Source organism: Mustela putorius, unplaced genomic scaffold (assembly GCF_011764305.1).
Source record: "Mustela putorius furo isolate JIRA1106 unplaced genomic scaffold, ASM1176430v1.1 tig00004007_pilon_pilon_pilon, whole genome shotgun sequence".
NCBI lineage: Eukaryota > Metazoa > Chordata > Mammalia > Carnivora > Mustelidae > Mustela > Mustela putorius.
The window spans coordinates 14957675-14980652 of NW_025422145.1; the positions used below are offsets into that span (position 1 = coordinate 14957675).

The window sequence follows — 22978 nt, forward strand, 5'->3', positions numbered from 1 at the left end:
GCTGGGTGAGCGCCCTGCACCAGTGCATGCAAACAGTAGGCGTCCAGCCTGGGATCTCCCAACAGGTCCCCGCCCCAGCCAGCAGCCCCAGGGTCCCACCACCCGCACTTGCCTTCCCAGATGCCCTAGAGGGTCCCCCTGAACGACCCGGGGGCTGAATCCAAAGTGTGGGCACCACGGGGCTGCCGGCCTAGCCTTGGCATGCCTCACGGCAGGACCACGGGGCTCACGCAGGCCTAAAGAGCCCCCTGCCCTGTGCTGTGGAGTGGGGGGCTGACCAGCCTTGTGGGGCGCCCTTCGTGTGAGCGCTCCGTGTGCTCCCGATGCTCCCCAGGCCACGGCCTGCAGACCCCGTGACAGACCGGTGCTGCCAGGCACCCGGGCCCTCCCGGCTCTCTCCTTCAGCACTGAGTCAGGCGAACGAGTCGGGGGCTGCCTCCCTTCCTCCTGGCCTACCTGCTGGCGTGCCCCCGCAGACGCAGCCCCGGGCCCTGCTCGGCTTCCGTGCCTGTGAACGTGTGTGCAGCGCGGTGAGGGCCTCCTGGCCACCGGCTCCTTCTGCCGCTTCTTGCACTGCTGGGGGCGGAAGAAGCCCCCAGAAGCCCCCGTGCCCTGGCCCTGGCTCTGACCCCACCGACCTCCCTCAGTCGGGGCCCACGCTGCTCTCTCTCTGGGCGGGGCAGGTCACCGCAGGCCTCCTCATTAGCGGCTAATTGCTGCCTGCGCCAGGCCTCCCAGAGCTGTGGCCAGATTACACCTGTTGACAAGCTGTGGCGGCACCCCGCGGGAAGGCACCCCATGCTGATTAGACTGCTAATGATGTGCTCACTGCCCGCAGTGACTTCCTGCAACTAATCAAACGCTGTGTCTGTTGAGCCCAGGGACGAGTCTGGCTTCACGAGGAGCCCAGGGTGCACCTGGGGTTTGGGAGGCCCAGGGGGCTCAGACGGGGACACCTCTGGCCACGACCAGCAGCCACCCGCGCCTGTGTGTCCTCCTAAGAGTGGCTGCTTTCTCTCTTGGCTCTGAGAATGGGCATGCCAGGAGCGCCCTGACATAGACCCACCCTGTGTGGGCCTCCCCTCACCCTCCACCCCCCACCCCCAGCCCACGGTCCCTGCAGGCCGTGGAAGAGTCTGCAGAGAGTGGCCTAGAAGGCTGTGGCCCCACACCCATGTAGAAAGGGAAGGACACCCAGCACCCACGGGGATCTGGGCTGATTGCCCCAGAAACCCCTGAGCCTGAAGACCCTCACATGGTGAGGAGACCCCTAACTGGTCACCCTCATGAACAGGACAGTCCCCGGTCTACAGAAAGCATGGGGACACATTCATACGGCCACAAGTCCTTGTTTGGGTGTGAGGCCAGCCTTGTTCTAAGTGACTGACCCGGACTGACCTACCAACAGGGGCTTGTGATGCAGCAGGAAGCCCCCACTTGTGGATCCTGGTTGTCCCCCCAACCCCGACCCCGTGTCCAACGTGGGGGCCAGGGCCTCCACACGGGCTCCAAGTGTCTGGGCAGGTCCACAGGGCAGATGGACACCACAAGCACATGGGCCACACCCGAGCACTTGTCCTTCCCCCTACACCAATGCGGAAGGGGGGGTGGGGAGCAAAGCCCATTTCTACTTTTCTAGCATCTCATGATACAGTAACATGGGAAAATGTAACAAATGTTTTGAAACCACACGTGTAAGAAAAACTTAAAAACATTTTTAAAGTGTTTTACTTAACAATTTCCACGCCCAGCATGGGACTAGAATTCACTGCCCCAAGATCAAGAGTTGCTGCACGCTCTTCCTTCTGACTAATCCAGGCAGGAGCCCCTAAACATTTCTTGGAAAAGACAAAACACCTTTTACTTTTCCTGACCCTGGACTGTAGTATTCCTACTGCACACGGGCTCTCTGCCCGCCCAGACACACCTGTGGCTCAAGCCTGGCTGTGGGGACAGCCAAGCACGGGTGGTCCGTCCCAGCCCACCCCTCAGGGCAGTCCGTTTGGGAGGGGGGCTCTGATCTGGGGAGACACATCCCATTATGCAATTGTCGTCTGACCCCTGAGAGTCCCAAAAGAACTTCGACATGAGGGCTATGGTGGGTTGAACGGTGCCCCTCAAATAACATGTCCCCCAAACCTGTGAATGGGACCTCACTTGGAAATAGGGTCGTCGCAGATGTAAGTAAGTTGAGGGTTTTGAGAAGAGATCATGCTGGGTAGTGGGCTGGGCCCTGAGTCCAATGACGGGTGTCCTTAGAACAGCAGGGGAGACACACAGGAGCTCTGCGATGGAGCCGTGGGGGCTGGAGGAACACAGCCATGTGCCCAGGGCTGCCCAGGCCCACCAGGAGCGGTGCCAGGCAGGAGGGAACCTTTTTAAGGTCCTGACAACACCTTGGCCTTAGACTTGTGGCCTCAAGAACCAAGAAAAAAACTTTTGTTATTATAAACCCCCCATCGTGTGACCCCTGTTGCAGGAGCACTGGACACTAACACAGGCCCAGTCCCTGCGACCAGTCCCCCAGACTGCAGGAGGGGTTGGCAGCTCCATGAATCTTGGTGAAAACCGTGCCTGTTCCCACCCAAAGATCTGCTGGCTGGCTTTGGGCAAAGGGGGTCCTGCAGGCACACCTGGAGCAGAAGCCAAGCTCTGCATCTGTCCCAGCTCAGGGAATGGGGTGCCCACACCCCGTGGCCCGGGCTGGCTGCAGGGCCCTCCGTTTCCCCCACGTGTGTAAACCCTGGCATTGCACATGGGTAGCGTACGGCCAGTACTCAGTAATGATGATGAAACAATCTGCAGGTGTGAGAGCAGGTGCACAGAGGAGGCAGGCATGGTGTTGGCTCAGGGGCCTCAGGGTCTCCAGGGGCCCTCATCACGTGTGCCTGCGTGTGCATGCGCATGTGGTATCAGAGACCCCCAGGTGGAGTTTCCGAGCCAGAAGCTGTTTTGGCCAGCTTCTGGTTCGGGGCTGGGGGCTGGAAGCCAGGAGGACCCAGGTTCACTCACGGTCCCGCTCTTGGAGGCACCTTGATGCCCTGCTTTCAACGAGATACAGACTCACATATCATACAACCCGCCCACTTAAACTGTGCAATTCAATGGGGTTTTTGATACGTGACATTATTTTTAAGTTGTAGCAACAGGTACGCGACAGAATTTGCCCCAGGAACCCCGTGCACGTGCCGCAGTCCAGGCCTCAGCTGCGTTCACAGGGAGGTGTAACCACACCTCCTCCTCCAACGCTTCTCATCACCACACAGGAAACCTCCTCCCCAGGCCCCAGGGCCCCAGGCCCAAGCTACTTGCTGTCTCCATGGCGTGTCCTGGAAATGGAGTCCAGCGATGCGGGGCGTTCTGTGGGGCTCCTCTCCCCGAGCCTCGTGTCCTCGGGGGGTCAATCACACGGCAGTGGGCGTCCCTGGCTTGCCCTGCCTTACAGCTGAGTACTCCTCCGCGGCAGAGAGGGACCACAGTTCCTTTCACCACTCTTCTGCTGAAGGGCAGTTGGGCTGTTCCCGCCTTTTATCCCCCCACCCTTTGCTCCACTTGGTTTGAGACTGCAGACCTGGGTTCCAGGGGGGCAGGGAGGTGGAGGCCGGCCCTGCACCCACGTGGGTTCTGGCATCCCCGTGGTGCGCTCCCCACTCCTGCGCTGGGAAAACCCTCCCTGCACCCCAGCCTGAGTCGGAGCCCCTCCCATGGAAGCCCTCTCCTTCTGACTGATCCCAATCCTGCCCCAGCCCACCGCTGCCTGTTACGCTTCCGTATTTTCTGTGAACCTCCTCTGGGGGATTTCAGGGAAGCCAAGGTTGTTTGGGGCTCCCTACTCCTAAGAACCACTTGGGACTGTGGAGTTTCAGGCATCCTATCGCAGACCTGGTCAGGTGTTGTCTGGACAGGGATGGGTGGGGCCTGGAAGTCCACCTGGGTTAGCTGCTGGGAAACATCTCCCCATCTCCCCCCAGCCCCAGGCCCAGCCGCTGGATCGGAAATTCCTGTCCTCGCAGCCAAGAGGAGCCGCTACACCCCCGCCCCCACGGGAAGGCTGCCCCAGCGGGGGGGGGGGGGGCTCTGCACCGCCAAGAAACTCCACAGGCAGGTGTGGGAATCTCCAGGACAAGCCCACACTGGGGCAGGAACTCCCAAGAGCGGGAGCCCAGGCGAGGCTGGGCCCTGAAGCCTGAGGTTCCCCGGGACATCCTGAGCTGAGCCCAGCCCTGCTCGCGCCGCACGCCAGACCCAGCTCCGGGAGTCCTCCGGAGAGCTCTAATAAAAGGGGGTCACTGACGTGGAGCTGGACTCGACGCGATTCACGGCGGCTGGAGATCGGCGTCTGGCCGGCAGCAGCCCTGCTACACGCTGCGAAATCTCATGGGGGAGCGGAGTCTTCTCCATGGGGTCCCCCAAGTAACAGAGGGCGGCGTCGGAGGCCGGGCCAGCAGCGCGCGAGCGCCCTCCAGAGCCCCGCGGCTCCGCGCCCCGTCGCGGCCTGGTCAGCAGCCGCCCATGTCCCTGTCACCCGCATGTTCCTCACCCCGCCGCCCAGACTGGGGGCCCACGAGGGCCGGGCGCCCTCTGGGGTCTCGAGCGTCTGTGGGACCCAGTACAGCGAAGCCGCTGCCGCTGCAAATTCCCAGGTCAAGGACTGTGGGGCCGCACACTGGCCGGCAGGGGAGCCCTGGGGGAGGGAGACGTCATTCTGGTGCTCTCGGCTCCCTCCGTTGCGGCCCAAGAGGCAGGGAAGGCGACAGGTTCCTCGGCGGAATTGGGCCAGCCAGCAGGGGGCGTGCGCCTTCCAGGCGCCCGGCGGGGGGGACAGATGCGCATGCGCCGCGCGGGGCGCTTTCCGGCAGCGTGGCGGAAAGCGCTTGCCGTTTCGCGCCTTTTGGCGACTTCTGCGCCGGGAGCCCCGCGACAGTACGGCAGCCATGGCGTCGCCCTTCAGCGGGGCGCTGCAGCTGACGGACCTGGATGACTTCATTGGGCCCTCTCAGGTGGGCCGGCCCGCGGGGGCGGCGGCCGTGTGTGGGGTGGGGCCCCGCTACTTGCTCAGTTTCTTCCCCTGAGAAACGGGATCCGCCCGCGCCCGCCGGGCCTCCGGCGCCCTGGCCAGCTTCCTCCCGATGGGAAGCCGCGGCCGGGGATGCCAGTGGCCTGAGCAGGGCTACGGCACCGCGAGGCTTCGAGGAGCGCAGCTTGGCCAAGGCCGCGGGTGGGGGGCGTGCCGAGTGGCCCGTCACCGTGCGCACCCGGAAGCCGGGGGGGGAAGCCGGGCAGGGCCGCCGGCGTCACCCCCCGGGCAATGTTGGGCTTGGGGCCGGGGCGACCCTATCCACTCCCTCTGGTAGAGGTGGGACTGTCCTGTCCGAGGAGCTGGTCCCATTGCGTCACCTGCTGTGACTACCCGGTGTCCGTCGGGGTGTGTGGTCGTCGCTGGCGGAGCTTGCCCCTAAGGGAGGCAGGACAGCTACGCTGGCAAGGGAGTGTCGTCCTCATCAGGTGTCCCTCCCTATCAAGCGCACCGGCTGTGCGGGACAGGCCCCGGGGGTTGGGGGGGTTGGGCGCGGGGCTGGCCACAGCACCTTGGGCAGGGCTTTCTGGGGCACACCATCCCTGGGAAAGCAACCGCCAGAGAGGTTCTTTTGACAGGGAAACTCCCAGGAACTTGGGGAGTTGGGGAGAAGAAGAAACTCCTTTCATTGGGGCCTGGGCAGGGCGGTGACCTCCGAGCAAAGCATTCCTGCCCAGGTGCAGAAATGGTGGCTCCTGGGTGTCCTCTCAGTGTCCAGTTCGCGTACTGAGAACAAGAGTCAAGGTCAGAGCGGGCAGGCTTGCAGGGCGTGAGCGTGCGGCTGGCAGCGCGGGCCTTCATCTGGCTGTGAGCCGCAGGGTGACCGCTGGTGCTGGCTGGCTGTTCGAACATGTACCCCGTGTGCAAGCCGCCTTTCTGCTAAGACTGCTTCCGTGGCTGGACGAAAGTCAGGTGTGATGGCGTGACCACCAGGTCGCTCCTCTTCTTGGGGAACTTGCGTGCACTCAGGCCCCCATTTGGGGTCTCTTCCTTGTATAGGACTGCGTCAAGCCCATGAAAGTGGATAAGAGTACAGGAAGTGGCATGGCCAAGATCCACATTGAAGAAGATGGGAGTTACTTCCAGGTCAGGCAGGTGAGTTCCAGCCCAGATGACCAGAAGCATGTGCATGCCGCTCTTCCCAGTCACAAATACGGTGACCAGGAGACCTCTCACTGTGGTCAGATTCACTGTCAAGGCCACGAGAGCGGGGATAGGGCGGGGGGCTGGGGTGGAGGGGCACAGAGGCTGAGCCTGGAGCTTCACTTGGTCTGCAGAGGGGCTCCTCTTGCGGAGCTGGTGGTCTCTGTCTCCCCTTTCCCTCTCTCCGTGGGTTCTCACTGTGTGGGATTTTCCAGTTCAGACAGCTTGTTGTCAGTGAACCCCTGCTTCCTGTATAATCGCGCAATAACGAGATGGTGGTTTAAGGACCATCTGCCGTTTGGACCCTCAAGAGTGTCTTTGCCGTCCCGTGGGCCACGGGCATGGGCGTACCTGGCCCAGGAACTTCTCCCAGGCAGGGGAGGAGCCTCAGAGGGCACAGGGCAGGGCTGGACCGGGGATCAAGCGCTCACAGGGAGAGAACTGGACGTTTGCTCAGGCCAGGAGTGTGACCCGGCAGCACACCACAGCTCCTGCCCAAGCCTAGCCAAGCACAAGGAAACACCACCTCAGGGTTGGGGGCGGGGGGTGATCCCACAAGTGAAGAGATCCAGGAGAGGTGGGGGCATCAGTGGGCCCTGCCTTACCAAGCAACAGTGACTGATGTGGAGGGAGGTTGGGAATAGGTCTCTTGGCACAAAATCAAAGCCTGGGCCTTTAGGCCCATCCAACTCTAAAAATACACACTAAGCTCAAATCGCAGCTTCGCTGTGAAGCGCCGTCCTGATGAGCTGGGCTGGAAGGGGGTCCCCGTCTCCTCAACCCGCTGGTCACAGGCCCCGACCCTTCCTTAGTTTACAGAGGGAGTAAAGGTGCTCAGCTGGAGTCTCTTCCATTTCGGGAAAGTTGCAGAACGTCAGCCTGGAGGCCCACGTCCCACACCAAGCTCTGCACCCATTTGGCGGTCCAGCTGTTGCTGCCCATGTGTTGAGCTCGCTCAGCAGACCACCGTCTCACTCTGCCCTCTCCCTCTTCGTCTCAGCCTTGCCTTTCTCATCCTCCCATTGGAGCCTGGCCATTGACATTTTCCCCTCTGCACAGCCCCACGAGTGTAGACTAGGAGCCTCTGACAAGTCACCTGCGGCTCTGCAGACCGCACATCCACGCTCCACCCATGATAGGCTGCAGGCCTCGTTAATGCGCCTGTGATGCGCCAGCTGAGCTGGTGCCCAGATTAGAATTCCGTGAAGCTAGACTATATATAGAATGTATGTACTTCTCCAGCAAATATTTAATTTTTAGACGTTTAGTGGCATTCAAAGCCAGCCAGCTACCACGCTGGTAGTCAGTGTCGCCAGAGAATCAAGGTTTCATGGGTCCCGTTATCCCAAGGGCTCCTGTCCTTGTGCAGGGGCCCCTGTTGAACACCGTGTGCTGTGCTTCCAGGACGGAGGGACTCAGAAGCTAGAGAAGGCCAAGATCTCGCTAGGTGACTGCCTGGCGTGCAGTGGCTGTGTCACCTCCGCGGAGACCGTCCTCATCACGCAGCAAAGCCATGAGGAACTGCGGAAAATTCTAGATGCCAATAAGGTAAGTGGTGGGCGGTCTTGGAGATTTTTTTAGCCTGACATCGACTGCAGCATCCTTTGCTCTTGCTGTCAAGGGCCGATCTCCAGGTGACTCCCTCATTTTCAAAGTGGTGTCAGTGGGATGTCAGTGACCTGTCCTACTCCAACACTGAAGTGTTGGGCCCCACCTACACATAGAAATGACATGCCCCGGAGACAGGGCGTGCTCTCACCAGCACCGGACCCCTGGGGATGAGTATGGAAACATGCCGAGTGAGCACGTGTCCCTTGCTTTGCAGACGGCAGCCCCCAGTCAGCAGAGGCTGGTTGTGGTTTCTGTGTCACCCCAATCCAGAGCGTCACTGGCCGCAAGATTTCAGCTGACTCCTACAGACACTGCCAAGAAGCTGACTGCATTCTTCAAGAAAATCGGTAGGTACCAAACATCGTGCGAGTGCTCCAGCTCCGCATGGGGGAGGTCCCATGACAGGGCGCCTCGGGCTTCTGAGTCACTGAACTCAAAACACACCAGAACCTTCCAAGTTGACTTCAGGCCAGAGTTTTGGTTTGACACACAAGAGCTGTGCCTTTTAAGAGAGACCTTCTGAATCGTCTCCGTGCTCTCCCGGCCTGGAGCTTACCTGCTTCTCGTGTTGTGTTTAAGTGAGCGTCATCAAGGCCCATTTCCCAGGTTCTGGCTCAGATCAACTTTGGTCAGCCTCTGTGAGCCAGGAGCTGGGCTGGGAGGCTGTGGGCTGGGTGCCACCAGGACGTGGCCGATCCCGGACAAGCCAGGTGGCAACAGCTTCCTGGGGCGTGGCCAGCAGTGCCTCGTGATTCAGCCGCCCTTTGTGGCAGTGAGATGGGTGCTTGCTTTTCAGGGGTGCACTACGTGTTTGACACCGCCTTCTCGAGGAACTTCAGTCTCCTCGAGAGCCAGCGAGAATTTGTGCAGCGGTTCCGAGGACAGGCCAGCTCCACACAGACCTTGCCTGTGCTCACGTCCGCCTGTCCAGGTGTGTCCACACTGCTCGACATGGGGAACAGGAACGCTGGGGTGGGGGGAGCAACGCAGGTTTCTGGCAGGATGGCCTCCTTGGTGGAAGAAGGCGCCCTGAGAGTCACTCAGTTCCCCGAGACCGTGACCGTGACCTCACTGATGCTAGCAGCACTCGACAGTGACAGCAGAGCGAGGGATGTTCCATAATGGGACTGTAACTCCTTGCACGAGTCGGTCCCCTGCAGAATGTCCTGTCACTTGCTGCCCAGCCGGTGAGATGCTCCTTTTCTTCCTGGTGTTGGCCTCAGGCTGGATCTGCTATGCGGAGAAGACGCACGGGAGCTTCCTTGTCCCTCACCTTAGCACAGCGCGGTCCCCGCAGCAGGTCATGGGCTCCCTGGTCAAGGACTTCTTTGCCCAGCAGCAGGTAACAGGAACGTTCCAGCTATGAACCAGTCACTGCCATCATCCTGAAAGATAAGCCAAGACCCACACAAAGAACCACGGTCACATCCTGGCTGCTGGCTGGTGTCACCCCCACCTTACCTGATGGGCCCCTTTCCTGTTGGGTCAGGCCACGACTCCACATTTCCACATTTCTCGGCAGCATTTGACCCCTGACAGGATCTACCATGTGACGGTGATGCCTTGCTATGACAAAAAGTTGGAAGCTTCCAGACCAGACTTCTTCAGCCAGGAGCACCAGACTCGTGATGTGGATTGCGTGGTCACCACAGGTCGGTTCCCGCTGCCCTGACCGCAGGGCATGGATGGCATTGCCTGAGTCCTGCCCGTCGGCTATGGCTGGAGCTGCCGTCCCCTGTGGACGAGGCAGCCCCAGTCCTCCCCGGGAGCCAGGCCATACTTCACCCTTTTCCGCTGTCCTGGAGAACTGTGGCCAACGGGCCACCCTGTCCTACTGGGCTGTCTGTGTGGGGAGGTGGGCGGAGATTCCCGTCAGCTGCTCTGACTCTTCGTGGCTCACCCCATTTCTGAGTTGAACAGCCTCTCAGAGTCTCCCGAGGGCTTCAAATACAGAAGGGTGAACGCTTGGGAGCCCAGCCAGTGCGGGGAAGGTCCCCCTGCACGAACACACGCCTTGGTCCACCTGGTGGGGAGCTGGGAGCACACCGCGGCAGGCGTGCCCCAGGAATGGGTGTGCCCCCCCCCAGCTCTGTCGGCGCAAGGGCGGGCTGCAGGTCTGGGGCGCAGGCTGGCTCTTCTGAAGGGCTTCAGAAGTGGGTCCTCCTTCTGCCCTGTGGCTGGGTTCTCATCCACCCACAAGCCGGGAGGTGGGTGTCGGGGTGTCCATTCGCCAGGGGCACGGGTGCCATGGGCTTCCTCACCGTTTTTACTGCGATCTCAGCTGAAGAGCATCTGTGCTGGCGTCTTCTTGTAGGAGAAGTCTTCAAGTTGCTAGAGGAAGAAGGGGTCTCCCTCTCGGAGCTGGAGCCAGCCCCCTTGGACAGTCTGTAAGTTGCCTCCTAGTGTGGAGAGGGGTCACGGTGCCATGCTGTGGGTCTGGGGGCTGCCGATGTCTTGACAAGCAGGAGTGAGCGCATGGAGGTGGTCTGCGTCCCCTCCCTTGCTCCTCCCCACGCAGCTTCCTTCTGGTCGGCCCCATGTCTGCCCTGTGGTCTGTCTTGGGGTGCACAGAGGTGGTCAGGTTCACGAGACAGCCAATGGACAGCCGACCCCAACCCAACCCAGGCCTGAGCTCCCGAAACAGGTTACTCACAGACAGATAATCTTTCTCCCACCTGAGCTACCACCTGACACACAGAGCCCCCAGGTTTCAGACTCCTTTCCCGTTTAGAGAGCAACTCCTCCAAACTCAAGAGACAGAAGCTATCAAGAGCCCTGTGGGCAACAGCTGCTGCTGCCCCCTGAGGCCATGCTCTGCTCCCTAGGTGCAACGGTGCATCTGCCCAAGAGCCCACCAGCCATCGAGGCGGGGGCTCCGGCGGCTACCTGGAGCATGTGTTCCGGCATGCAGCCCGGGAGCTCTTTGGGATCCATGTGGATGAAGTCACCTACAGACCCCTGAGGTCAGTGAGGAGAGCTGGAGCTTGGGAACGGGTTAGCCCAGTTGGGGTATCGGCCTAGGTCTCCTGGCTGAGGTGGGCTTGGAGGACAGCAGGGTGGGTTTGGCAAAGACCCAGGGCACCAGGCAGGAGGCGAGACCTCCTCTCCAGCCAGTGCTCTCCAGGGCTCTGCCTCCCTGTCGCAGCGGTCGAGAACCCCCAGAGACCATGGTTGGCAGGGTCTGTCCCGACATAATGCCCTCTTTCATAGCCGGGGGCTCGGGGCTGTCTGACCTCGCCAGGTTGGTGGCCATCATCAGGAGGGAGGGGGTTCCCATCCTGAGGTTTGGGACTCCAAGCGAAGTGAGCTTCCCACCCTTTCCTTCCGTCACCGTCCTTCACGGAGGAGCCGTTCGGGGTGGCCCATGTGCCCGCAGGGGTGGGAGGTAGGAGGGAGCCCAGCCTGTGCTCCCCTCAGGAACAAGGACTTCCAGGAGGTGACCCTGGAGAAAGAGGGCCGCATCCTGCTGCACTTTGCTGCCGCCTACGGCTTCCGCAACATCCAGAACCTGGTGCAGAAGCTGAAGCGAGGGCGCTGCCCGTACCATTACGTGGAGGTCATGGCCTGCCCCGCAGGTAGCTGGAGGGGTGGCAGGGGAGCTCTGTCTCTTCCCCGGTCTGGGCGGACTGGAGGCTCAGGAGAGCCAGTGTGGGAAGGGGCTAGGCTGTACACCCTGTGTGCAGGCATCCTCCCGTGACCGTGTTCTCGCCTGCCTGGCTCTGCAACAGGCTGCTTGAACGGCGGAGGCCAGCTCAAGGGTCCCAGCACAACTAGCAAGGAGCTGCTCCAGCACGTGCAGATGCTGTACGACACGGTGACGGTGCAGGTGCCAGAGGATGCGCCTGGTGTCCAGGAACTGTACGAGCACTGGCTGCAGGGCGAGGGCTCAGAGCGGGCTGGCCGCCTGCTGCACACCAGCTACCGTGCGGTGGAGATGGCCAGCTCTGGCCTCAGCATCAGATGGTAGGCTGCCTTGTCACGGGGTTGCCGGTCCCGCCCAGCCGGTACTGGGACTCCCACGAAGCTCGTGTCCTGACACCCCAGCCCAAAACCCTGTCTGAGCTGCAGGGATGGGCTGGAACCCACACAAAAATGGGACTCTGAACCCAGAGCCAGTCAAGGGGACCTCCAGCCCGCCCTCACCCACACTCCCCATCGTAGGAGGCCAGAGGTTCCACGAGGTCCCAGAACCTCCCCATGGGCCCAGGTCTGCGATCAGTGTTCTCTCTACTGCCTGGAGACCCAGGTAAGGCCCAGGCCTGTGGGCAGCTTAAGGCAGAGCGAAAGTGGGATTCCTCCTCCCCATTCCTGGAGTCATCCATGCCAGACTGGTGGAGAGCCCTCTGGCCCTGGACGGCAGGGAACGCTGGCCAGAGAGGAGTGTGCAGCCCACAGCACCCCACGCTGGGGGTGGCGTACCTGCCCCACCTGGAACTGGGCGCTGAAGACGCCGTGGTCTCTGGGACCTGACAGCTTGCATTTCTGCGCAGTTCCGGGCAGGAAGCAGGCTCTGTTAGAGAGACCCCGTGAGATCAGGTGCTGAGTCCCATCTGCACAGCTGGGTCTCCACTTACAGGGGTGGGGGAGAAGGTAGAGTGGGGTGAGACCGCCCAGCGTGTTGTCACAGAGCTCCCCATCTAATAAAGGGATCTCTGAAAACACTTCCAAGTCCAAGAGCATCCACCAGCGTCAAAAATGAACCCTTCCACAGCTTTATTCAAAGTTCAGAAGCCCTGTGCACCCCAGCACGCATCCCAAACACCCAGGCCTCAGGGCTCACATGCACCCCAGAGAGGAGCCTCACATGTCCAGTGCCAGGGTGCCCACTCTCCAAGTCTGGACAGCCAGCTGGGCAGGGCCATGGAAGGTGCCAGAGGCAATCCTCCCGTGGGCTCAGTTGGCCAAGGGGTGAAGGAAGAGAGATGTGCTGCCTGGCGCCACAGCCGGTCCTCCTGGGGCTCACTTCTGTCGAGGTGTGCCCAAGAGCCCCCACTGCAGGGCCAGGAGAGCCCGGGCCTGTGGCTGCAGTGGCTCAGCCGCCCGCTGGAAGCTTGCCCGCTCCTTGCAGAGTGCCTCCAGGACCTCGGCTGGGGCCGCCTTCCCCGTGAACTTGCGCACAGGCTCCTCTCTGTAGGGAGAGGGGACGCCATGGAGAGACTATTGGGTAACTGCCAGGGGGTGTTGGCAGGAAACACTTAAAGAACAGCTGCTCCCTGGTGCCAGTCAGTCCAATAACCATTCCCCTGGCACCTCCTAGAGTACCCAGATGAAGCTAAGGGGGACCAGAGGACAGCAGGCCAGCCATGGGATACCCTGCTCTGGGGTACAGCCCCTGGGGTGGGCACAGGGCCCCACAAGAAGGCTGGGGACGCCAACCAGTACTCACGCCACTCTTAGGAAGGGGTTGTAGAGGAGCTCCTCGCTCAGGGTGGATGGCACTGTGGGAAGGTCGTCCTCGTCCCTCTTCTGGAATGACCATGGGCCCCTGTCACAGCCCTATCTTGAGAGCCCCAAACAACTTGGCTTCACTCAGCCCTGCCCCTCTCTGGGAGCGGGAGCAGAAGAAGGGCTTCCTCGCCTCATCTGGTCCTCGAGGACGGCCACCCCACAACCTGCACAGGTCCCCTTCCAAAGCCATCCACTCCCCCCCCTACCCAGTAGGAGCCTCAGTCAATGGTGGATCCCGGGCTAAGCCAGGTCTGGTCATGTCTGACTCTTCTGTAGACCCCCTCTGCCCCAACCTCCATCCACCCTCCAAACCTCTAGGAGGAGAGAGGCTGGGGTGGCCGCACCTTGGCCCATGACAGCTTTGCTCTCACGTGGTCATTGCCAGGCTCCACTTTCTGTGCAAACTCAAGGTTGCCAAGTGTGTGTTCATGGCCACAGAACACCTTCTGAAGAAAGGAGGCACTCAGGGGGTGCACAGAGCTGCCACAGGCAGAGATGGGGGGAGGCGCTCACCTGGGCTTGCCTGGCCCCTCCCCGCACTCTCTCACCCCAGGCGTGGTCTCTCCTTGGCTGGAGTGCTCCTTCTGCACCCCCGCGGCAGGGTCAGAGTGTGCAGGTTGTGCATGCAGGATGGCAGGACCCTGCAGGAGGGGAAGGGATGGCCACTCACCGTCTCGGGGGGCAGGCTGCCCAAGGTCACAGTCAGGCTCTCATACATCTGCTGAGCTGTGCTCTCCAGGCGCAAGCCGCAACCCGCCACCGACAGGGCATCCCCTGGGGAGGACAGCAGGTCAGAGAAGGTGGAGGAGGGTCACGGGCAGGCGGGGGTGGTGGGGCGGGGCAGCCAGTACCCGAGAACACCGCGGGTGGGTCCGGACACTCTTCTTCCCACAGAAAGTAGCTCATGTGGCCGGAGGTGTGGCCTGGCGTCAGGAGACAGCGCACGTGGATGGCCCCAAACTGCAGCAGAGGGGCGGGCTGCTGGTGAGGCGGGAGGGCCCAAGGCGATTCCCCGCCCTCCCGGGCGCGCGCTCACCCGCAGCTCCTCGCCGTGCACCAGCTTGCGGGTCAGCGCGCAAATGCGCTCATCCGCACCCAGCACGGCCAGTCCCGGCCGCAGCCGCGCCAGCTCCGCGTTGCCCCGCGCGTGGTCCCTGCGGACGGGTGAGAGCAGGATCACGCCTGGGTCGGGGTGGGGCAGGGGCGACGCCCTCGCGCCTCGGCCCGCCCCGACCGCGCTCACCAGTGGTAGTGGGTGGTCAGCACGGTGGTCAGTGATACCCCCTCCCGGCCCACGATCTCCAGCAGCTGAAAGGGACGGGAGTTAGGGAGGCTTGGAAGAGCCCGGTGGCCGCCCCACCCCTCTGCCCCCCAATTAGGGCGCCAAGTGTGATGTACACAAGAGCCCCGGGGGACCCGGGGGCGTGGAGGTACAGGAGACCCAGCAGACAATGAATGACTGAACGTCCAGGGTTTAGGACTACGGTGAGGCACCAGGGAGGGGAAAAACGGGGGTCGGAGACGGTCCTAACTTCAGGGCAGCCCCGAGATAATCCGGGAACCGTAATCGCCCTGTGCCCAGAGATCAGAGAGCAGGGGAAGGGCCTGTTCCAGCCACGGTGGTCGGGGGACCCCAGCGGCGCTCCCCGCCGCCCACAGGCTGCCCTCACCCTCTTGGGCACGGCCACGTCCACGGCCACAGCCTCCCGCGTGTGCTCCTCGATGACCAGGTACATGTAGTTATCCTCGAGCACCGGGATGACTTTGACCTTCATGGTCGCAGAGCTCTGGCACCCCGCGTCTTCTCGTCGAGGGGCCCCCAGGCTTCCGAACCCCTTCCTCAGGGCGGGGGTTCCCCTCTCCAGACCAAGGCAGGGCTGCGCGAGGGAGGGGTCAGCTCCTCACACACATCGGCGGCCGGAGAGGGAGCCCACTCGCTGCTCCGGGGACTTCCCGGAACTCCGGTGCGGAAGCCCACGCCCCAGGCTCAGGCCGGGCCGGCCAGTACGCACGCCAGCCCGCCAGCGGCAGCGACCACAACGACAGCGCCGCCACCGCAGCCACCACTGCCGCCACCGCCGCCCGCAGCCGCGAAGGCCCCGCCCCTCGCGACGGCGCAACCGCCCGGCGCGCCCCCTCCAACCACGCCCCCTTCGCCGCGCCGCGCGTAGCGCCTAAGCCCCGCCCCCGGGCCCGCCCCGCCCCCCTCCCGCAGCGGCGCTGCACCGGCTGACTGCGCGGACCGCCTCAAAGACTTCTGGTCAGAGACGGGCCTCGGGCTTTGACCGCGGCGCCTTAACGAAGCGCGGCGCTCGGCCCGGTCACCGCCATGGCCCGTGCCCCGGCGTAGGAAGAGCGCGTGCGCGCGCGTGCCCGATGGGGGCCGGACGCACGTCAGAGGCCGCAGCGCCCGGCGCTCGGGCGCCGCCTCCAGGGATCCCTCCGGGCGCCGGGGCTGACCCCGTCCTCCTGAGTCCCCCAGTCCCTCGACTGAAACGTCCGCGGCCCCTTCCCTCAGGCTGGGGGCCGGGGAATCTGTCGTTTGTTCACCTGCCCATCCCAGCGCCCAGCCAGCAGCAGTGGGCACACAGAAGGCGCCTACCGTGCGAACGCCCACCGCAAGGCAGGGCACCTTGCGCGAGGACAGCAGTGACGGCGATGGTCGTTCCATTCTGTGCTGGGCCTTCTCATGAACTCCTGCTTCCGTCAGGACCCAGGGTCAACGCTGCGGCGCAGGTCTGCCTTTCCCAGGTGAAGGATGGGTAGCCATATACGGAAGGAGCCGAGAGTGCCCCTCCCTGGCTCCCCTGGTGGGTGGGGCCCCAGACACCCCCGGGACCAGCAGGGGGCCAGCAGAGGCCTTGGCAACACAAGCCACTGTGTTGCTGCAACAGGCGGGTTGGCAAGGCGGCACCGCCCTTGGGGAGGCCAGAGTCCTTTCTGCCTATGGAGCACACAGCAGCCACAGCCCCCAGGCCGAGACCCCCACCTGGGACCACTGAGAATGTGAGTCTCTCCAGGACACTTCTGTTTCTGCCATGCGCCGGGGTTCCTCCCTAACCCCTCAGAGGCCAGGAGAAACTGCCCTCAGTCTGCGTGTGGAGCGGCTACTGGGGAGAGGGCAATGCATGGCTGGAGCTCTCCTTGGGAGTGGAGGCCACTGCTCAAGCTTAAGACACAAGTGGACGATGGGGGGGTGATGCCTCCCCAGGTTCTGCCCCAAGCAGAGGACTGGGCAGCCTGCCTCAAGACAGAGCTTCCCTCGGATCCGGAGCTGAGCGAGCAGCGGCGCCTGCAGGTGCGCGTGAGGCCCCAGGGGGCCAGCTAGCAGGAGGGAGGTCCCCCGGGCACCGCCTCTTACCCTGACCACCCACAGATCTCCAAGGAGTTGGTCGACCTGCAGATCTCAGCTCACCACGTGCAGGAGCAGCATGAGGCTGAACTCTTTGAGCTGAAGAGTGAGGTGGGTGCCGGCAGGGGCCGGCCCGGGGAACACGGTGGGAGGGTGCATACCTGGGACCCGTGCTGTGAGGGGTCCAGGTATGCTCATAGGATCGTACACGCTCATGCAGTGTCTGAGATATTCACATCTCCCGTGTGTGCTGTGTGTGCCTGTATGTTCCCTGGTGATGTTGACTTACCCTGGGTGGCCTGACAGGAAAGTGCACCTGCTCACCCCGGTCACCCTACAGGTCCTACGGCTGGAGAGCCGGGTGCTGGAGCTGGAGCTGCATGGAGATCGCATAGCCCCCCAAGAGGCTGCCTTGGGGCACCGCCACGAGCTGGCACGGGGGCTCCAACACAAGGCCTGGGAGCAGGGACACTCCATCCACCACAGACCCCAGGTCGCCGTGAGTGCCTGGCTGGGTGGGAGCCAAGCAGAGGTGCAGCAGAGAGAGTGAGGTTGGGACCAGCTCTCTCCTACAGGCACAGCCTGAGGACTTCCTGAGCCCTAAGGATGAAGAGCAGAAGCTGGGAAACAGCGTGAGTACGCAGCCCCCTAGCCTGGGGACCTGTCCGGATCTGTCCTAGCCCAGGGTGGTGTTGGGCCTTGCCAGGAACCCAGAGCCCGTGCACCTGCAGGGAGAATGGACGCGCACGCTGGAGGAGCAGAAGGCCCAGAGGCAGGCACTGGAGACCCGTGTGTGAGTGGCTGCCTCACGAGAGACAGGGAGGACGCAGTACCGCACCAGGCTCCCGCACCTGGGTCCCGCTAAGCTTCACACACATGTCCGCAGGGCAGACCTGGGCCGGCGGCTGCAGGAAGCCCGAGATGAGGCCCGGACGGCGGGGCAGCAACTAGCGATACAAGCCATGGTGAGGCCCGGCCCTCCGCACGTTGATGTCTAGCAGATGGCGTCCTACAGTCAGCAAAGGCCTACCTCGTGCAGTGTGGGTTCAAGGCCGCCTCCACCCCCAGGTGTTGTCTGCCTGCCAAGGCCAGCTGCGCCAGGCGGAGGCAGAGAACGCCCAGCTGCAGCTGCAGCTCAAGAAGCTGAACGAAGAGTATGCCCTCCACTTGCAGCGATGTGCCCGGGCCGTGGCTGTGAGCACCGGGTGGGGTGGCCCTGTGGTGAGGGAGGCCTCGCGTCCTGGGGAGACCAAGCCTAGCCTGGGCGTGCCAGACTGCTTCCGGGAGACCTCGGGGTCCCTGCCTGCTGCACTGCCTCGGCAGCTCCCGAGAGGGGGCTATGGGAAGCGGGGTGTGCCCAGCAAGCCCCGCCCTCCCCAGGCCTGGCCCCACCCCCGCGCCACCGCCTCCCCTCCAGGAGTACGCGAACCGCACCAGCCAAGAGCCGGCAGCCGCAGCCCTCCGCACGTTCCTGGAGACCACGCTGGAGCATATCCGGGCAGCTCACCGCAGCCGTGAGCAGCAGCTGGCCCGGGCTGCTCGTGCCTACCGCAAGCGCCTGTCAGATCTGAGCCGTAGACACGAGGAGCTGCTGGCGACCCGCAGGTGGGCCTCTCCCTGAGCCGGGCACCGGGGTGGGGTGGCCCTATGTGACTTGGCATGTGGCTTAGTGTGCAGCAGGTGCTGGCAGACTCCAGTGAGGCATCTGGGACCCCCAAAGCTACTTTTGATGCAGCCACCTTACACCTGGAGCCCCGGTCTCTGCACCTGGTCACTGAACTCAGCCACCCAGAAGACCAGGCCAGGCAGGAGACAAAGCTCTGGAAGCTGGAGGCCCAGGTGAGTGTTCCCTGCTGCCCTATACTGCCCTTGGAGCAAGCACCCCAGAGCACACCCCAGGCCCATCACAGGCTCAGCAAAGACCCCAATTCCTGAGGAGCCTGCCTCGTTCAGCCGACTGGGAGTACCTAGCACAGCTCACCAGGCTCATGCTGCCACCCTTGTTCCTACAGAAGGGGCCCAGTGAAGCCTCCCTGGGGGTCAGAGACCCGCAGTGAGTACCCTGGGGTGGGTAGTGGGGGGACCTTCAGGGGGTCATTCATTTATTCCCCAACTCTAAGCCCTGGGTGGGGTTTTGGTGGCAGTGGTGAACAGGTGGCCCACCTGTGCCCTTGGGTTTTGGTCTGTATGGGAGACAGCCAAATAACTGGGTGAAGGGGGGCCCCAACAGGAAAAGGGCTAACCTTGAACAGAGGGCCAGGGAGCTCCCCGGAGAAAGGGACCTTTCAGTGAGACCCAGGTGACCTAAGGATGAAGAGGTGTGGGGGGTGGCCAGTAGAGGCTCTGGCCCGGGATGGGGGGGACAGGACAGAAGCAGGTTGCCTGATGACTTTCACAGCCCTTGCCTCTGGGCCTCCATGTTCCTGTGCAATGCGCAAGCACTTGTATCAGCCTATCTCCCAGAATTTTGAGAAATAAACCCCTAGAATGTGGCTTAGCCCTCTGTGAGCAGCCGGTGGGCCCTCTGGGCCCGGGTTGCCCTGCCCCCATGTACCGATGGATGGCTCAAAGGCCCAGGGCTGAGTGGACAGGCGGGCGCATGCTATCCTGACCTTGCTCCCAGCAGGCAAGTCAGGGATCTAAGTGTCCCAACTTGAGCAAGGTCATCGGTCAACACCTGAGAGGACACTGGCCCTCCTGCCTGTGCCTCTCTCTCCTCACAGGGGCCAGGAAGCTGCCTCCTGGGCCCAGGTCCACCAGAAGCTCCAGGACTTCTCCTGTGGCACCCAGGTAAGAGGCAAGGCTGGCTGGGGCCCTTCTCACACTGTGTCTGGCCCTGTGGCTTATGCCCTCCCCATGCCAGGTGGAGCTGGAGCGTGAGCGGGCACAGTTGCTAGTCCGGGCCACAATGGCTGAGGAGCAACTTTCTGAGCTACAGGAGTATGTGGACCAGCACCTCGGCAGGTGGGCTGGGTGTGACCTGCAGGCCTCAGTCCCAGGTAACAGCACCACCAGGCCGGTGCCTGACCCAGACTCCTCCTAGCAGGTACAAACAGGAGATCCTGAGGCTGAGGAAGCTCATGGGTACACAGGACGCTGGGGGAGTGGGGACCACACCGCCTATCAAGCAGCGGCACCCAAGGACCTGAAGCCGCTAGCCAGCTGTCAAATTCAGGGCAGAACTCTTTTTCACAGCCAGCATGGAGCCCTCCTCACAGCACCCCCTCGGGTGGGAGCGGGGTTGGGGAGTGTCACTCCACCCAGCCTCCACCCAACAAGAGTCCGAATGAGTCCACGAGTCTTTATTGTGTGCAAATGGTCAGCCAGCCTGAGAACTGGAGGGCCCAGGGGCTGAGGCACAACTGGGTCCTGGGGACGCCTGACCAGCCAACCCGCCCCTCGGGAAATCATACGCCCAGACACGGTCCACACCCTCACCCATCACAGCCACAGGCTGCCATGTGGGGAGGGGAAAGCGCCCCGACACCACTCGGGCCCCTTCGGGCAGCTCTGCCTGCAGCTTGTCTTCCAGCTGTGCGAGCTGTGGAAGAGAGCAGGAGGGTTGGGGTGCAGGATGGAATACGGCCGCCCTGCCCAGCTCCTCCAGGCCTGACATGTTCCAGGAGGACGTCCTGTGCCTCCCCTGCCACTGGCAGCCCCAGACCTACCACACTAGGCGCCAGGAACACGGACACATTGCGGCAGTCCCTCAGGTCCACCTGCAAGAAGAAGTCACCCCAGCAGGGAGTAGGGCCCCAGCCAGGAGGAGGTCTGGTGGGCGTGGGGCCACTGCGGCTTCCAAGTCCTGGCCCCAGCCCACGCAGGTGGCCAGAGAACCTGCGGTTGGGTTGCCAGATCCCCAGCCAACCCAGCACCGGAGTGTGGAGTCCGGGTGTGGGGTCTTGGGCTCCGAACTCCCTGCATTACCTTCCAGAGGTCCTCACGGCGGTAGCAGACGCTGCCGGCACAGCCCGCTCTCCACGCGTGCAGCCGGGCCAGCCCCACCAGCCAGGGGTTCAGCTCGTAGCCCACGGCCGGGCGGAGGCCGCACCTGTGGGCGGCCAGCACCTGTGGGCACAGGAGGCTGTGGGGACGCGAAGGCAGGCCAGGCGCCGGCGAGGGGCCCCCCACCCCGCACGCAGTGCTTACAATCCTGCCGTCCCCGGAGCCCAAGTCGACCGTCTTCCCGGGGCGGCCTCGCAGCAGTGACAGCACGTGCTCCATCTGCCGCGCGCTCGCGCCCACGTACGGCACCTGCGCAGGTAGGCAGGAGCTGGTCCCCTAGCGCGAAACCCGCCCCCCGCGCCGCCGGCCCCGCCCCCGCCCGCGCCGCACCTGCAGCCGCAGCGGCACGCGCCGGAAGCCGGGCTGTAGCAGCAGCGCCCACACGGCGTAGGCGGCCAGGCCCGAGCCCGCCGCCGCCTGCAGCAGCTCCCGCGCGCCCAGCCGCCGCCCGCGCAGCTCCGCCAGCGCCTCGCCCGGGTCATCCTGCTCCATGGCCGCTGGCGCGCGGCTCCAGGGCGTCCCACCGCGCCGGCCCGGAGCTCACAGCACGCCCCGCCGCGCCCACTCGGCCCCAGAAGGCCACGCCGGAAGTGGCCGGGCGGAGGCTTCGGCGGGAGCCGGAAGCGGCCGTGCACGGGCGCTCCGGCCGGGGCCCGGGGCCATTCCCGCGCGTTCCGGGCCGCGGAGCCTGCTACCCCCACCCTTTCCCAGCCCTGGTCCCGCTCGAAGCCTGCGGCCGCCAGCCCACCGACGCCCGGGGCGACCCCGTGGACCACGCGTCCCCGCGCAGGGAGACGCATCACGGCCGCCGAACTCAGAGCTACACGCGCCAGGGAAACGGGACGGCTGCAGCTGAAGGGTTCCCGCGGGCCCTGCGCCGGCGGCCGTGGAGCTCGGGGCGGCGCGTGTCTGCCCACTGGGACAGCCCAAAGGCCAGTCCCCCGGCTCCCCCTCCCCGCAGCCGAAGACTGGGTCCGCGCGCGGGGCGTGGAGGGGGCACTCTGCCGAGACGCGGGGCCAACTGGGGCCGGAGCGCGGTGACCGAGGCCGGCTCTCTGTGTGTGTGGTGGCAGGGGAGCTGGCCCACACACAGGGGTGCCAGAAAGGGCCCCAAGAGGGGGAATCCACCTTCCTTCTCCAAACAGTGACCCAAAATCAGATTCGAGAGGTGACCTGGCAAAACCCGCGGTGGGAGAGGGAGGTGCGGGGGACAGAGCCTGGGTGGGGTGGTAGGGCTGGACTCCCTCATCCCACCCGAGGCTGGGAGGCTGGGCGTCTCAGGACTGTGAGGGGCTTGTACCCATCCAGGGTCCTGGTCAGGGGCCTGACTGTCAGCCCCTACCCCCAACTACACACGGCCCCACAGGCCTGCCTGTACTTGGCCCCAGCTACCAAAAGACAGGTGTCCCTGGGTGGCAGGGAACCCCAGTGCCCTGCTCCCAAGACCTGGGCACTGTGGGGGGGGGGCACCTGGCTCACAGCATCCTGTCTCCTTTGGGTCTTTCATTCCTTGCATTATTGCCGGTGCCTAGAGCCAGCACCAAATAAAAGCTTGTTGGCCAAACGAACACACCTAACCCGACTCCTCCGTACACACCCCATAACACCAGTGTTACCGTCCCGCACTCTGCTCCTCTGCCTTAGGGGAACTGGGCAGCTGGTTATGTATCCATGTGAGTGCACGTGCCCGGGGGTTCCCCACAGGCCAGGTCCCATAGCCCATGGCCCCCACACACATGCTCACCCACACCGTTTCCCTCTGACCTCTTCCCTCAGGCAGGAACAAAGCCCCTTACCCAGGATTTGGTGCTCCTCTGGCTCTGTTAGCCACACCCTCAACTGCCCTTGCTGCATTTCCGCACTTTCGAGGAGGCTGACTGCATGCAAGGCTCAGGCACTTCCTAGGGCAGGTGCATAGAGACCGCGGTCCAACCAAGAACTTACCCCATAGCAGCTGCCCCTCGATTTCTTAGACACGTGGTCCAAAGGGCGGTCCACAGTGGCCCCTGGTGTGGCCAGGAGCCTCCTTCCAGTGAAAGGTTGTGCAGAGCTGACCAGAAGGGACAGAGGCCAACGGTGAGGGGCTGCTTAGCCCTAGAGAGGAAGCCATCCTTGGCGCCTATCTGGACAGTGCAAAAACCTCCCAACAGGAGGAGGAGGACCAGGAGCATACAGGGAGGTAACCATCTGCAGTCCAAGAAGGAGGTCCAAGCTGGAGATTAACATGTGGGATCATCAGCATCCTGTCAGTTTTTAAAGGCACAAGTCAGGTCCAGCTCTCCAGTGCGGGAATAGTACCAGGAGGAGAGGTCCAGTGCCTGAGCACAGAGCATGGAGCACCC

General features: G+C 63.4%; 4 protein-coding genes and 1 long non-coding RNA gene across 17 annotated transcripts; 2 read left to right on the forward strand and 3 right to left on the reverse strand.

Annotated features, from left to right (window-relative positions):
* Positions 1-1710: 1710 nt before the first annotated feature.
* LOC123389733 lies at positions 1711-4505 on the reverse strand. Its single transcript, XR_006604390.1, has 2 exons — positions 2158-4505; positions 1711-1838 (listed from the first exon to the last, which is right to left on the reverse strand). It is a non-coding gene; the product is annotated as an uncharacterized LOC123389733 (long non-coding RNA).
* Positions 4506-4853: 348 nt separating this feature from the next.
* CIAO3 (cytosolic iron-sulfur assembly component 3) lies at positions 4854-12492 on the forward strand. Of its 3 annotated transcripts, none has more exons than XM_004750837.3 (12): positions 4854-5000; positions 6077-6172; positions 7625-7768; positions 8046-8178; positions 8628-8762; positions 9055-9173; positions 9354-9483; positions 10146-10218; positions 10657-10794; positions 11249-11406; positions 11560-11794; positions 11993-12492. In XM_004750837.3, exons 1-12 carry the CDS (start codon positions 4935-4937, stop codon positions 12372-12374), a joined length of 1809 nt encoding a protein of 602 aa, XP_004750894.1. In that variant the 5' UTR covers positions 4854-4934; the 3' UTR covers positions 12375-12492. The 3 variants fall into 3 exon arrangements, with proteins under 3 accessions (XP_004750894.1, XP_004750896.1, XP_004750895.1); XM_004750838.3 differs by lacking the exon at positions 4854-5000 and adding an exon at positions 5057-5989; XM_004750839.3 differs by having other exon boundaries at positions 11560-12136.
* Positions 12493-12520: 28 nt separating this feature from the next.
* HAGHL (hydroxyacylglutathione hydrolase like) lies at positions 12521-16013 on the reverse strand. 4 transcript variants are annotated; one of them, XM_013055305.2, is made up of 9 exons: positions 15882-16013; positions 14950-15156; positions 14523-14587; positions 14316-14433; positions 14131-14239; positions 13950-14053; positions 13624-13722; positions 13218-13297; positions 12521-12959 (listed from the first exon to the last, which is right to left on the reverse strand). In XM_013055305.2, the coding sequence occupies exons 1-9, from the start codon at positions 15948-15950 to the stop codon at positions 12791-12793; spliced, it is 1020 nt and encodes a 339-aa protein (XP_012910759.1). In that variant the 5' UTR covers positions 15951-16013; the 3' UTR covers positions 12521-12790. The 4 variants fall into 4 exon arrangements, with proteins under 4 accessions (XP_012910759.1, XP_004750901.1, XP_012910760.1 ...); XM_004750844.3 differs by having other exon boundaries at positions 13624-13725; XM_013055306.2 differs by having other exon boundaries at positions 13218-13316; positions 13624-13725.
* CCDC78 (coiled-coil domain containing 78) lies at positions 15880-19922 on the forward strand. Of its 7 annotated transcripts, none has more exons than XM_045072271.1 (15): positions 15880-16015; positions 16174-16285; positions 16491-16577; positions 16656-16742; positions 16972-17130; positions 17207-17263; positions 17363-17424; positions 17518-17596; positions 17700-17825; positions 18049-18236; positions 18302-18470; positions 18644-18684; positions 19355-19421; positions 19495-19595; positions 19678-19922. In XM_045072271.1, exons 1-15 carry the CDS (start codon positions 15969-15971, stop codon positions 19778-19780), a joined length of 1485 nt encoding a protein of 494 aa, XP_044928206.1. In that variant the 5' UTR covers positions 15880-15968; the 3' UTR covers positions 19781-19922. The 7 variants fall into 7 exon arrangements, 6 of the variants coding, with proteins under 6 accessions (XP_044928206.1, XP_004750898.1, XP_044928205.1 ...); XM_004750841.3 differs by having other exon boundaries at positions 15893-16030; XM_045072270.1 differs by having other exon boundaries at positions 15893-16030; positions 16972-17124.
* ANTKMT (adenine nucleotide translocase lysine methyltransferase) lies at positions 19919-21128 on the reverse strand. Of its 2 annotated transcripts, XM_045072275.1 has the most exons (5): positions 20967-21128; positions 20781-20885; positions 20559-20699; positions 20300-20350; positions 19919-20172 (listed from the first exon to the last, which is right to left on the reverse strand). In XM_045072275.1, the coding sequence occupies exons 1-5, from the start codon at positions 21126-21128 to the stop codon at positions 19951-19953; spliced, it is 681 nt and encodes a 226-aa protein (XP_044928210.1). In that variant the 3' UTR covers positions 19919-19950. The 2 variants fall into 2 exon arrangements, with proteins under 2 accessions (XP_044928210.1, XP_044928211.1); XM_045072276.1 differs by lacking the exon at positions 20781-20885.
* Between the last annotated feature and the right edge of the window lie 1850 nt (positions 21129-22978).